Genomic DNA, 13,195 nt, shown 5'->3' on the forward strand with positions numbered 1-13,195 from the left:
CCCCCCCCCCTTTTTTTTCCTATGGGTCTTTTCGGACCCTCGTAATAGCTTTGACTATTTATAATAATAATAGGCAAGTAGGATAGACAAATACAATAGGCTTTTATTTAATTCCATTATTTAGTTTGCAATTGGTATATCTACTTAGATTAAATGCAAATTGCACTAGAGCAGCTGGCTTTCCCGACACTTAGATGTATTATAGCAGTCTCATTAGTATATGTGAAGTGTCTGTGCATCCCCTTCTAGCGCCACACCCATTGCTGCCCATTTCCCATAAAGAAGCCAGTTATCTGGCGAAACATGTCGGGGGGGGGGGGGCAATTTTTTTTTTAATGTGTGGTTTCCTGGTTCATAGTGTTTAACTGTGCTTGTCCGGACGGACTAGCAACTAGCACAGTTATCAATCAACCAATTTTGATACATATCCACTAGTGTCTGCCTGAATTGTGGTGTATCTGGTCGCTCAGTCTTTTAGCTTACTAGCTGTGTGTATGGGAGCCAATTGTTCTCCCTTTATAGAGGGTTGACGTCGCATAAGTCCCCTCTGCCTTACACTACCACGGCCAGCAGTATATAGCGACTACTAGTCTTGCAGACGGCGACACTGTGATATATTAGTGAGAAGGAGGGAGATAGTGCACTCTCCCTATCCTCCTCAGTGTCACTCACTAAGTCTTTTTCTGTGAAGTGGAGACTGTAATTTTAACTGTTAGGTTTTTGTTTTTGTAGAAAACTAATAAAGATAAGTAATTTAATCACTCACCTACTGACATTCAGGTTTTAGTAGATCGAGAAATAAAAGTGAAGTTTTAAGTAATACCTGGGTCAAGATAGGTCTCATTGTCTTGGTTGGCATTAGTTAATTTAGTTGGACTAGGAATTAGAGTCAGAACCATGGTGTTTATATCAGTCACCCAGAAAGCAGCTAACTTCAGCAATTTGTAGAGTCCAACAAAGGCAGAGTAATGGAACAGATGATCTTTACTTGCAGAACGTAGACAAAAGTCACTTGAAGCAAAACAAAGTTCAGAGTAATATAATATACTGTGTCAAGGAGGACTCATAATCAGGCAGTGCAAGATCAGAGGTCCAGATGAACTTACAGATGACGACAGGCAGATTTGTAGTCAGGCAATGCAGGGGTCAATAGTCCAGGTAATCCAAGTAGCAGACGGCAGGCTGAATCGTAGTCAGGCAATGCAGGAGGCAGACAGGCAGGGAAGGTCAGGGTTAATTGGCACAAAGTCCAGTACACAGCAGGGCAGAGCAGCAGGAAGCTTCAGCAGAGGTTATCAGGTATAACAACCACACTTGGGCACTTCATGGTCAGTGAAGCTGCCCTAAATACTAGTAGCCCCACCTCCAGGCTGAGATAGTTATCAGGAAGAGTGCTCTCCTCTCCTATAACAAAGGGAGAGGTGCACGCGCATTCACTATAAAGCACAAGTCGAGACCTGGCAGTGAGGGCGAATGCGGCGGTATGCTGGCAGGACCCATGGCAGTCTGCCACACTGTGGTGAGGTCATAAACCCAATACTGACAGGCAAAATATCTCATTCCTCTCTACAGGCATCCACTAAGCCCCTGATTCAATATCTTGAGCTTGCATATATCCCAAATTCAGACAGATCTTGAACCCTTGGTATACATTTCTGATACCTTATTTGATTATGTGTGGTCTGAGCCTACAACTAGTTACCTTTTGGCTAATAATTTACAGGCCCTATGTTTGTGGATTTTTGTTTTTCATTATGGCGAGTTTAGAACGGAATATACTGGAATTCCATAAAATAATTCTGTTATTTTCCGTTATAAACGGAACCTATAATGGAATACCTTAATGCAAGTGAGAAACCGCCCTTACAAGTACATGCACTAAATGTGTGTTTTTTGTTTTCTATTTCTTTTACTTTCCTGATGTTTAAAAAGTTTTGTGAATGTTTCTTTATTTAAAAGCTAGTGTAAAGATATATTTTTTTAAAAGGATAATAACAGTGTCTTTCAGGTGGCGTTTCTTGTGTTTTGGCACCTCAAAGACCCAAAACTGTAAAAACATTTTTTTTCTTTTAGCATGTGCTGTGTAACAGAAAAAAATAACTCAAGTTGAACGTGCAAAAAAAAAAAAAAAAAAACTGTTTTTACATTTCAACTTCACTTTTCTTTAATTCCTGTGAAACATCTAATGGATTAACAAACTTCTTAAAGGCAATCTGTCCCCTTGATCATTGCTATTTATGTAAAAATATTGCCAAATAGCACATAGTACCTCATTTCCAGATTTACCTTTCTTTCTACAATCTTCAGAAAATCCACTTTGTTTGGTATGCAAATCAGCCAGTAAGGTGGCCAGAAGGGCATTATTTTCTCTTGAAACAGCACAGGAATGTCTCCATCTAGTGCCCAAGCCCGTCCTCATGCAGATCCCAAGCATGCCTCCTCCTTGCTCCGACATGACGTCCCTGCTCCACCGTGTCCACCCACCCCGCTGCTCAGTCCATAACCTCGCCTACCACCTCCTTGATCGACGCATGCCCAGTTCCATAGTTGAGGCAGATGTTGTCAGTAGGAGACAAAGAGTACAGATGGAGACAGTGTTCACCACTGCATATGCGCAAGATTTGGAAGCGATGATGCAAAGGGGTTGCAGAGGGGTTATGGTCTGATTCAGGGCTCAAACAATTACTCAGCACGTGAAGAAGAGGACGGAAGATCTCTGGAGTGTCAGCAGTGCCCCTACAGGAAAGGTAAGTATTTTAGTTCACTGCTGGAGGAACTAATGGCATTGCAGGGGGAACTGATGGCACTAGGGGGAACAACTGATTGCATGTGGGAGCTTATGCCACTGTGGGAGCTGCTGGCACTGGAAGGGGAACTGATTGCACAAGGGAGGGGAAACTGATGGCACTGGGGGGAGCTGATGGCACTGGAAGAGTTCATGGTACTGGGGGCAGCTGGTGGAACTGGAGGGAGCAGATCCCACTGGGGGAGACTTATGGCAGGGGGGACTGATGAGTTTTTATAGAAAAAGTTCATTTAATTTGTTTTTTCTTTTTAGAGTACTCGATTAATTGTTGGATTAATTGGTAGCATACTTGATTACTAAAATAATCTATAGTTGCAGCCCTAATCAGATTATGACTGAGCGGCAGGGTGGGCAGACACGGTGCAACAGGGGTGTTATGTCTGAGTGAAGAGGAGGCATGCTTGGGCTCTGCATAAGAGCAGGCTTGGGCACTAGATGGAGGCAGAACTGTTATGGTCAGAACTCTGGCAACTGAAATTTAATGTGGATAAGTGCAAGATAATGCATCTGGGGCGTAAAAACCCAAGGGCAGAATATAGAATATTTGACACAGTCCTGACCTCAGTATCTGAGGAAAGGGATTTAGGAGTAATTATTTCAGAAGACTTAAAGGTGGGAAGACAATGTAATAAAGCAGCACGAAATGCCAGCAGAATGCTTGGATGTATAGGGAGAGGTATAAGCAGTAGAAAGAGTGAAGTGCTTATGCCGCTGTACAGAACACTGGTGAGACCTCACTTGGAGTATTGTGCGCAGTACTGGAGGCCATATCTCCAGAAGGATATAGATACTCTAGAGAGAGTTCAGAGAAGAGCTACTAAACTAGTCCATGGATTGCAGGATAAAACTTACCAGGAAAGGTTAAAAGACCTTAATATGTATAGCTTGGAAGAAAGACGAGACAGAGGGGATATGATAGAAACTTTTAAATACATAAAGGGAATCAACTCGGTAAAGGAGGAGAGCATATTTAAAAGAAGAAAAACTACCACAAGAGGACACAGTTTTAAATTAGAGGGGCAAAGGTTTAAAAGTAATATAAGGAAGTATTACTTTACTGAGAGAGTAGTGGATGCATGGAATAGCCTTCCTGCAGAAGTGGTAGCTGCAAATACAGTGAAGGAGTTTAAGCATGCATGGGATAGGCATAAGGCTATCCTTCATATAAGATAGGGCCAGGGACTATTCATGGGATTCAGATATATTGGGCAGACTAGATGGGCCAAATGGTTCTTATCTGCCGACACATTCTATGTTTCTATGTTTCTCCTTTAAGAGAAAATAACGCCCCTCTGGGCACCTTACTGGCTGATTTGCATACCAAACAAAGTGGATTTTCTGAAGATGGAAAACAAGCATTGCATAAAGAAAGGTACATCTGGAAATGAGGTACTATGTGCTATTAGGCAATATTTTTTAATGAATAGCCATGATCTTTTAAATGCTGTAGTAAATAATTAAAGGCTGTGGGAGATTAGCTCGTGGGGATCACCTTCTTCTGAACAGACAGTCCGTAAGCAGGCAGTTTCCTTGAAAATCTGTCTGGTTGCCAGGTTAATTTAGGCACAAAGGTTTGCACAGCAGAAAACAAACAAAACATAAAGTAAATCCTTGCCGTCCGGCGCTAAGCTATACAGTCGCGTCCTGACTCTACGGTATGGGGCTGCTCCCCAACATCCACAACACAAATGGTAAAGCAAACCTTTTGTTTTTCTCACATCCAAACATAGCTCTCTCTTCAGCAACACAGGTTACAGTCCTGAGACTCAGCACATGAGAGACCTGTTGTGCTCTGTTCCTGTTTATTTAAAGTCCACCATGAGGTGAACTCCAGTGGACCATAATCTCTGGACCGGAACCAAGCCTACCACAGAGGCTGGAAAAACCCGGTCCGGATTCCGGTTCAGTCCCTGACAACAGAGCGCATGCGAGGTGAAACATACCTATCATCCACCACCTCGCCTCGCATACCGTCATAAGGCGTGATAATTTTTTTTAGAATGGAGTGATATCCTCGGGTTTTGTATATGCCCCTCAAAGGCACTTCAAAAATACAACTGATATCTAAAATGGGTTTTATGACTTTTTTGAAATTTGCTAAAATGTTGCTAAACAGGTCTTAAAATGTTCTAAAAAATACAAAGGATGTGTAACACAATGATGGCAACACAAAGACGTAAATGCTAATTACTAACAATTTTATATGGTATAGTTATTAGTGTTGGGCTAATCGAAGTTAATGAAGTAGAATTCGATCCGAATTTCTGGAAAATTTGATTTGCCATGAATCTGAATTTCTTGGTACTTCTTGGTGCTTTGTATGCAACAAATCTATCTTTCCTGAAATGACGTTAAAAGAAAAATACATTCTCACCTCATCCATTTGATCGCAGAGAACCCTCGCGACCATCTTGACTGAGGAAAATGTTATCACATCAGCCTTTTCTTTAATTAAGATGGCCGCAACGTCCTCTCTGCAATCAAATGGATGAGGTATGTATTTTCTGTTTTAATCGCTCTTCTTCATCATTGCACCCTTTCCATAAAATGGAATGCGAATTATTATAAAGTAATTCATAGCTAATAGAATAAACTTTTTGAAAACTTCAATCGTCACTAAGGGCTCATTCACATGAACGTTTCCGGAACCGGAAGCACTACTGAAACAAAAAAACGGAAAAACTGATCCGTTAAAAACGGCCCGCAAAACACTGAAAAAGCCATACGGTCGTGTGAACGAGCCCTAATAGTTATATGTCTTGACAAGATCTGATAAGATGATAACATCTTAGCAATAAAAAACAGCGCAAAATGCTTTAAAATATCCCATACTACTCCTGCCTTGCTGCTTCCCAGGTACACTACTGTCAGAATTTCAGTATGATGCATTTTATTATTTTAAAGCATTCATTTTTTGTAAGTATTTTATTTTTATAAACTCTTACTTCATGCATCCATTATGTCTATCACAACGTGCAAGCGGCACTTTCACCACACATTTGGAATACACCACGATGAGAGATCCTGAACCCTTGTCCACTTCCAGACCTATGATTCTCTGGTCTTCCTCCTCCTGACCACATCTGCAAGTAGGAAGAAAAAATTGCACAATATTGCAGCAATGTGCAAACAATTTAATACAACTTAATATTAATACAGAAATCTAGCATATCTACCTGTCTGCAGGGTATGTCTGGATCTCTTCAAGCAAGATGCTGTGTTTGCAGATATCTATTTCAAATATACCCAGTTTAGGAGTAAGAAGATACTTCAGGACAATTCCAGAGTTGGAGCCAAGAAAAATAACTGTTTCATTGCCAAATATACCGCAAGATGTATCAACAGCAATGTGTGTTAGCTGGTCCCTGGAAAGTTGCACAACAAAAATGTATTTGGATTCTTTTCTTATCACCAGAAATGTTAGGCAATCACAAAAATTCAATGGCTAATCCACTTTTAATTAATTTTGCCATATGGCATTCAAAATTCTGAAATGGGCAAATTTATTATTCCCCTATGCTAGTTTTCTGGCATTAAAAAGTTGCAAAAGCCGGTTTTTCAAATTTTTTAATGTCATTGTGATGTTTTTAGATGCAATTGCCATTTTTACCCTGCCCTTGCCAGGTTCCACAAAAAAATGAAGCCGTCACATGGGCCTTCAATATTTTGCGGATCTGCATTTTGAGGCCCACAAAATGCTTGTGGTCATGTGCATAAGGCCTTAAAAGGATTGTTTTAGTCATTAAGCCAATTATATTATTGTTATAACATAGTTTAAAATGTAAAAGAATGTAATGTAAGCCAAGATAGTACCATGAGCTTAGGTAAATAAGTCTCAGAGATATACCTACCCCGAGAGATAAACTCAACTGTGATACATATACAAAGTTGTGAAAATGTTTCTTTACCTGTCTCAGCGCAAAGAGAGGGGTAGGATTAGACAACAGTCTATTGTGCCACCTTGCAACCTGTCCAATACTCTGAAAACTAAAGAGGACCAGGAGCAATAAGTTAATGTAGGTGTCTGGTCTTGTGGTCTAAATTGATATTGGAGCCTTGTTTCTGGTGGTCTGATTTGCGTGTGAGCTAACTATGGGGACAAGGGTTTGAACTCATTTTGGAATCTAAAACTTGGATCTTAACTTTTAATTTTGAGGTCTTGTCTGTAACTGAATTTATTTAGAAATCTTGTCTAGGGTGGTGCAATTTGGGCTGTGAATTTATTTTGGGGTCTGAATTCATTTTGGATGTACTGTAAATTGGTAATTAAGCCTGGGCTCTGGCAATCTGGCATATCCAATAAAGTAATTGTTACTCTGCTTGCAACAAGGAGATCATCCACCATCAAGGTGTGTATAAAAGAATCCAGAGAATCTTTTCTGATTGTTTCAGTGTTAAGTCATTTTCTTCCCCTACCATCATAAGTGGCGTTATGGATTAAAAGGCATCTGTTAGCATATACCTTAATATAAATGCAACTTCCAGTAGAGATGTGCACTGAGCAGCTAAGTATACCTCAATTTGCCCCAATTTGTCAATATGTTCATATATCTGTACTGCCACAACATATCAAGCCAGAACAAATAGAGTTATATTCATCTGCTCAGTGCACATCTCCCACGGCAGCTGCATTTATATCAAGTGCCCTTTAAGTGATGGTCAGTCACAGTCTGTCAGCCTCCTTTACGAAAAAAAAAAAAAATTCAGGGAGGACTGTAAAATGCTGAGCAAGGTTGCCAAGCCTTTAGATCAGCTCTTGGGGCAAGAATGCAAAACTTTTCTCAATTGGAAAAGTGCTTCTTCTGATGCCTGATTTTTTGCATTCGTTAGAAGAGGTTATGCAATAGAGCACACAATAGAAACATGCAATAATGAAGGCAAAAAAAATATCACACGGTGCTTATACCCTTCTCGGTCATGACAGGTTGAGATGGGACAACACCTTTAAGTTTTCCTTGTGTGGTGATGTGTACAGTATAAGTGCGGGGAGGCGTGTATATCCCACCTCAGCTGGTTGAGATAATTGAAAGCCAGAAAGCTGCAGTGGTTTCAGCAAAGTGTAGTTTGCTGAGACAGTTTTGTCTAGATGTTGTTCTGGGCTGGATTTCATGTGGACTGGGGGATAGGTTTGGTAGTGGGATCTAACAGTCCACACAACTACATGTATTGTCTTTTGCCACAGGTGATCGCAGGTGAGGCCTGCTGCTGTAATCAAGGAGGGATAAAACAACCCTCTGTGTCTGAAGGGCCATGAGGCTTTGTAAAGCCTGAAGTATGGGGGGCCCAGCGACGCCTATGGAAAGAGGGTCACATGGTCAGAGTTGGGAGGACTTCTGGACCATCTCACCCCAAGGGTGCTGGTGTGGACACAGCCTGGAGGCTGCTGGACCGTACATGGCTGAGGAAGCCGGATCTAATCTTGTGTGTGAACGGCGCTCTATAGGTGAGGTAGAGACAACACGTGTATTAGGTAGAGCCCAGATGGGCAGGTTTGTATTTTCGATGTTTGTGTGTGTGATGGTGCTGAAGTGCCAAAATAAAGCACCTTTTGGACTTGAACCCTGTTGTCAGAGAAGTCTGTAATTGCGACCCCCTGAGAGAGCGCGATCCCTTACACTTTTAACGTTTAAAATGACCCACTAGACCCAGGAAGCCAAATATACAAATCCAATAGTCGGCGACTATAATTCTTGTTTCTGGTCATGTTTTAAAATATAACTTTTATTTTTACTTTATTAAACAAACATTGCCACAAAACACATAAAGTGAAAATTTAAAAATACATATGGAGGGCTGAATATATTTGGGGCTGAAGGTATGGTGTCTCTACTTGATTAATAGATCAGATGATATTAATGCATATCTCTCTGATAATAGGGTGCAAGTAGTATCGTATGCCTTGTGTCTGTAGTGTCATCCGACACCAGACACTCTATAATCTATACTGCACTCTATTAACTAATTACCCTGCCTGAAGTGCTATTAGCGTGGTATCTAGCATCTGCCAAGATGCTAGATACCACGCTAATAGCACTTCAGGCAGGGTAATTAGTTAATAGAGCGCTGTATAAATTATAGAGTGTCTGGTGTCGGATGACACTACAGACACAAGACATACGATATCCCTTACACTTGATAAGTTTTATGCTCAACAGTGTTACAGGGAATCTGTTAACAGTTTTATGCTGCCCCATCAGAGGACAGCCCTGGGTCACTTTAATTAACCCAGTTGTTTTAGAATTACTGTCATTACAAAAAAGCTTTATTCTACCTCACAGTACATTTGTGATACCACTATGGAGGCATGTGAGAGTCTGGCTGTGAGTTGGTTTCTACCCTGTTCACACACCATGGATAGTTGAGTGGTAGAACCCCATGCTTGCTGAGACACTGTGACGTGGTGCATGAGGGGCTCCGATATGTTCCTGACTGGAAGATATTGGCAAAGTTCTCTGCTTTTAACATCGGCTTGAGGAATTAGCTAGTATTGTCAGTTGCGTATCATTTTGGTGCATTTTTTGCAGTGATTTGTGTATGCATATATTTTTTCATCTGCACAATGTATCATTTTGTGTAAGATGTACTTGTGGTGCATGCGGTTCGCCCCAGCATTCTCCACTGTACAATTTGTTTTGCTGGGGATTGCCGCTATCTGCGGACCGCATGCGGAGGAATTGCTCCCCCAGTTATAGACACGCTAACAGTGTCTGGGTTTGGAGCATTTCCACCCGTTTAGGCCACTTTTTTCAGTGATTTTTTTGTCTCTATGTGTATGGAATGTGCTACTTCATTGTGTTGGTAACGTTCTTTTGCACCTTGTAGCTTCTGTGTCACATGGTCTGTTGTGGGTGCGGGTGTGGGTTTTTTCTGTGAGTTTTTTATTACTATTACTGTGTATAGAAGAAAAGCTGCTAATTAGTGTCAAGGGCAAACAGATCGAGGGATTAGAGAGAGTTGGGAGATCATGAATATGAATACTCCTGAGCTCATGATCTGTATTGAGTTCACTGCAGTGCTCAGTTCACACTGAAACTGTTTAATACAGATTTAGCACAACAACTGGGTCATTTCAAGTACGTGACTCAGCATTTTATCAGGGTCTCGGGAACCCGTTTATGCTATCCTCACATAGCACAGTATAATAATAAGGGACCTAGCACAGAACCTTGGGGTACACCACTTATAAAAAAAAAAAAAAAACAGGCACCAATTTAAAAAATGCATATTCATGCGTAAACTCAATAACCAAAATTAAATGGAACAAATATGTCCACAACCTGAAACAGCAATGCCACATCAGACTAGCAGTAATGGAATGAGCTTACCAGTATCCATAGATTGCTCATGTTTCTTAGGTTGCAGGATATATTGAAAATGGTAGCATGTATAGGGGTCACGCCAGTGGTTTCTTGCCCTGGAATGCTCTGTCAGGTTGATTTTTATCCAGGTAATCTCTTAAATATTGAGTAATCGCCTTGACAAGAGCCACCCTGTCCAGAACCTTTCCCTGTTATCAAGGCTCTGGATCAGGGGCGTAGCTAAAGGCTAATGGGCCCTGGTGCAAAAGTTAGGCTTGGGGCCCCCCTTTCCTCAGTGCTTTGTGTGTCTTCTTATGCAGCACAAGGGTCTTTGGGCCCCCTCAGGCTCCTGGGCCCGGTAGCGACTGCTACTTCTGCACCACCTATAGATACGCCCCTGCTCTGGATGTCCCTGTCCCTACCAGTGGGGAAATGATAATAAGTCCTAAAAGTAGGGAGAAGATAAAGAAACGAGTCTCAGCACCTTTCGTCTAATATAACCCAGGGCTCATCAGGGGACGGGGAATAAAATATTGTGGACCAATCAGGGGTTAAATTAAGTTCCACAAAAAAAGGGTGGACACTGTTAATATCCACCACCTAATACGAGTATCGTATTTTTCACTTTATAAGACACAGTTTCTTCCCACAAAAGTCGGGAAAAATGGCTGTGCGTCTTATAAAGTGAACACTAGTGACTAGTCACTAGTATGCATTAGGTGCAGGAAGCGAGTGAAGCTGCTGATACTCACCCTCCCTTGTCTTCTTCTCTGGGGCAGCTCTGCACTGCAGGTCCTGACCACGTACAGTGTCAGGATGTAATTGTGCGCACGCTGTTCGCAGTCAGGTGACATTGCAGCGAGGGCCGAAGAAGACAAGGGAGCGTGACTGGAAGAGCGATCGCTGGACCTGTAGAGAAGCGGCTGAGCAGGAGAAGTAAGTGAAGTTCTTTATTTTATCTCTGATCTGAGGTCTGATGGGGGTCTGGCGTGGAAGTCTGATCTGAGATCTAAACGGGGACTGACATGGAGGTCTGATAGGGGTCTGCCATGGGAGTCTGATCTGATGTCTGATGGGAGTCTAATGTGGAGGTCTGATGGGGGTATGGCATGGAGGTTTGATTGGGGGTCTGACAAGAAGGTCTGATTGGGATCTGATGTGAGTTCCTGATATGGGGGTCTGAACTGAGTTCCTGATTTGGGGGTCTGATCTAAGGATCTGATATGGGGGTCTGATATGAGGATCTGATGTAAAGTCTGATGAAAAATATATTTTTTTTGTCTTGCCCCGCTATAAAACCAGTGGTGCGTTTTATCGTCAGGTGTGTCTTAAAGCGAAAAATATGCTAAATATAAGTGGTCAGAAGAGGATTCTACAACCTGCATAAGCACATATTGTGCTATAGTTATGCTGGGGGATCCTGAATGTGTAATACCCTTCAGTAAAAACACGTATGGCGTTCCGTGTCACTTTCCCTGCATGTCAGTTTGCATCACCTAGAACCATTCAGAATACGAATCATTGACCACAACTCTCTGGACACGGTAGTTCCATCAGTTTTCAATCCAATTACAAACTAAACTTTATAAGTGTAAAATTAGTCTGAAAACTTCTGTTCTTGGTAAACCCATGCTGGTTATCACTTATGATATTATTAACAGTCATAAACTCCTGTATATAGTCCCTTAAGAGTCCTTCAAATATTTTTTTTCAAACAAAAGTTAAAGGGGTTCTGCAGTCTTTTTAAACTGATGATCTATCCTTTGGATAGAGCATCAGGACCTGATCGGCGGGGGTCTGACACCCTGGACCCCTGCCGATCAGCAGTTTGAGAAGGCAGCGGCGCTGGCAGAAGTGCCGCAGCCTTCTCGCTGTTTACCGCAGGCCCAGTGATATCACAACTAGTATCAATGGCCTGGGCGGGGCTAAGCTCTGTTCACTTGAATGGAGCTTAGCTCCACCAAGGCTATTGATACTAGTCGTGACGTCACTGGGCCTGCGGTAAACAGCAAGAAGGCCGCGGTGCCGCTGCCTTCTCAAACAGCGGAGGATAGATCATCAGTTTAAAAAAACTGCAGAACCCCTTTAAGCTTACTGCTCTGACCCTGTTTTTTTTTGCATTTATATATTTAAAGAATTTTCTGAGATTTGTTTTGCTCTCTTTTGCCATCTGTCATTAATTTTGTATCTTTGCATTTTATCTCTTTTTTTTTACAGATTTTATTAAGCCTACGTAAATTAATTTTTTTTGTCATTTATGTCCCTTTTTACAGTAGCTGTAAGCCATTTGGGGTTTAGTTTTAGCAGTTTATACTTGTTATCTACAGGAATATATTTTGCAGTATAATTACCCAGTGTAGACTTAAAGGGAACCTGTCATGTGGATATTTGATTATAATCTAACTAATTATATACAATCATTAACTACTAAAAAGTACCTTAGATGTATTCACTTACTGGTGTGACAGATGGTTACCTCATAATATACACACAAAGATGCCGCATGCCACATGCTAATGAGCTGATTGGAGTCCGGCGTGATGTCATTGAGTCCAGCGTATATTTAATTCAGAGCTATAGCCACTTCCCTGCCCACCTGCTGCTGATTCATATGGAAAATAACTGTTATTCAGCAGCAGGTGGGCGGGGAGAGTCTGGAGCTCATAAATATTCATGACTCATCATTATCAGCTGTAGCTTTTCAATACTAGATGTTGGCAGATTGACTGGGTCAATTAAAGAAAGTGACCCAGCATTTTGCTAAGCGAATCAGTTACTTATTTATGTTGCCCTTAGTTAGAACACCATAAAACTGGTGACAGGTTCCCTTTAAAGTTCTCCCTTTTATCCTCTGTACTGATATGTGACAATAGATACTTCAAGTAGGCTGGGTTTACATCATGTTTTTGCTCCTTAACATATTACATTTAAAGTATACAGTTTGAAAAAAAGGATAGAAATGTGTAGTACACTAAGCTTTTCCATCCTGCAGGGTCCGTTAAAAAAAATGCTTATGTTAACTATTACTTTGATTGTATGGAACTCTACGTATGTTGACGGATGCCACTGTATGGCATCCGTCGGAGGCATA

The 13,195-nt window shown here is 41.5% G+C and overlaps 1 protein-coding gene across 1 annotated transcript in view; it reads right to left on the reverse strand.

Moving 5' to 3' along the window:
- Positions 1-5,751: 5,751 nt before the first annotated feature.
- Positions 5,752-13,195, reverse strand: part of LOC122923801 (semaphorin-6B-like) — a gene marked incomplete at both ends in the record, with an annotated part of 160,826 nt that continues 153,382 nt past the window's right edge. Inside the window, 2 exons of the mRNA XM_044274647.1 lie at positions 5,752-5,889; positions 5,983-6,171. Coding sequence (XP_044130582.1) covers positions 5,752-5,889; positions 5,983-6,171 — 327 coding nt within the window. The remainder of the gene's footprint in view (positions 5,890-5,982; positions 6,172-13,195) is intronic.

Source organism: Bufo gargarizans, unplaced genomic scaffold (assembly GCF_014858855.1).
Source record: "Bufo gargarizans isolate SCDJY-AF-19 unplaced genomic scaffold, ASM1485885v1 original_scaffold_1942_pilon, whole genome shotgun sequence".
NCBI classification, from domain to species: domain Eukaryota; kingdom Metazoa; phylum Chordata; class Amphibia; order Anura; family Bufonidae; genus Bufo; species Bufo gargarizans.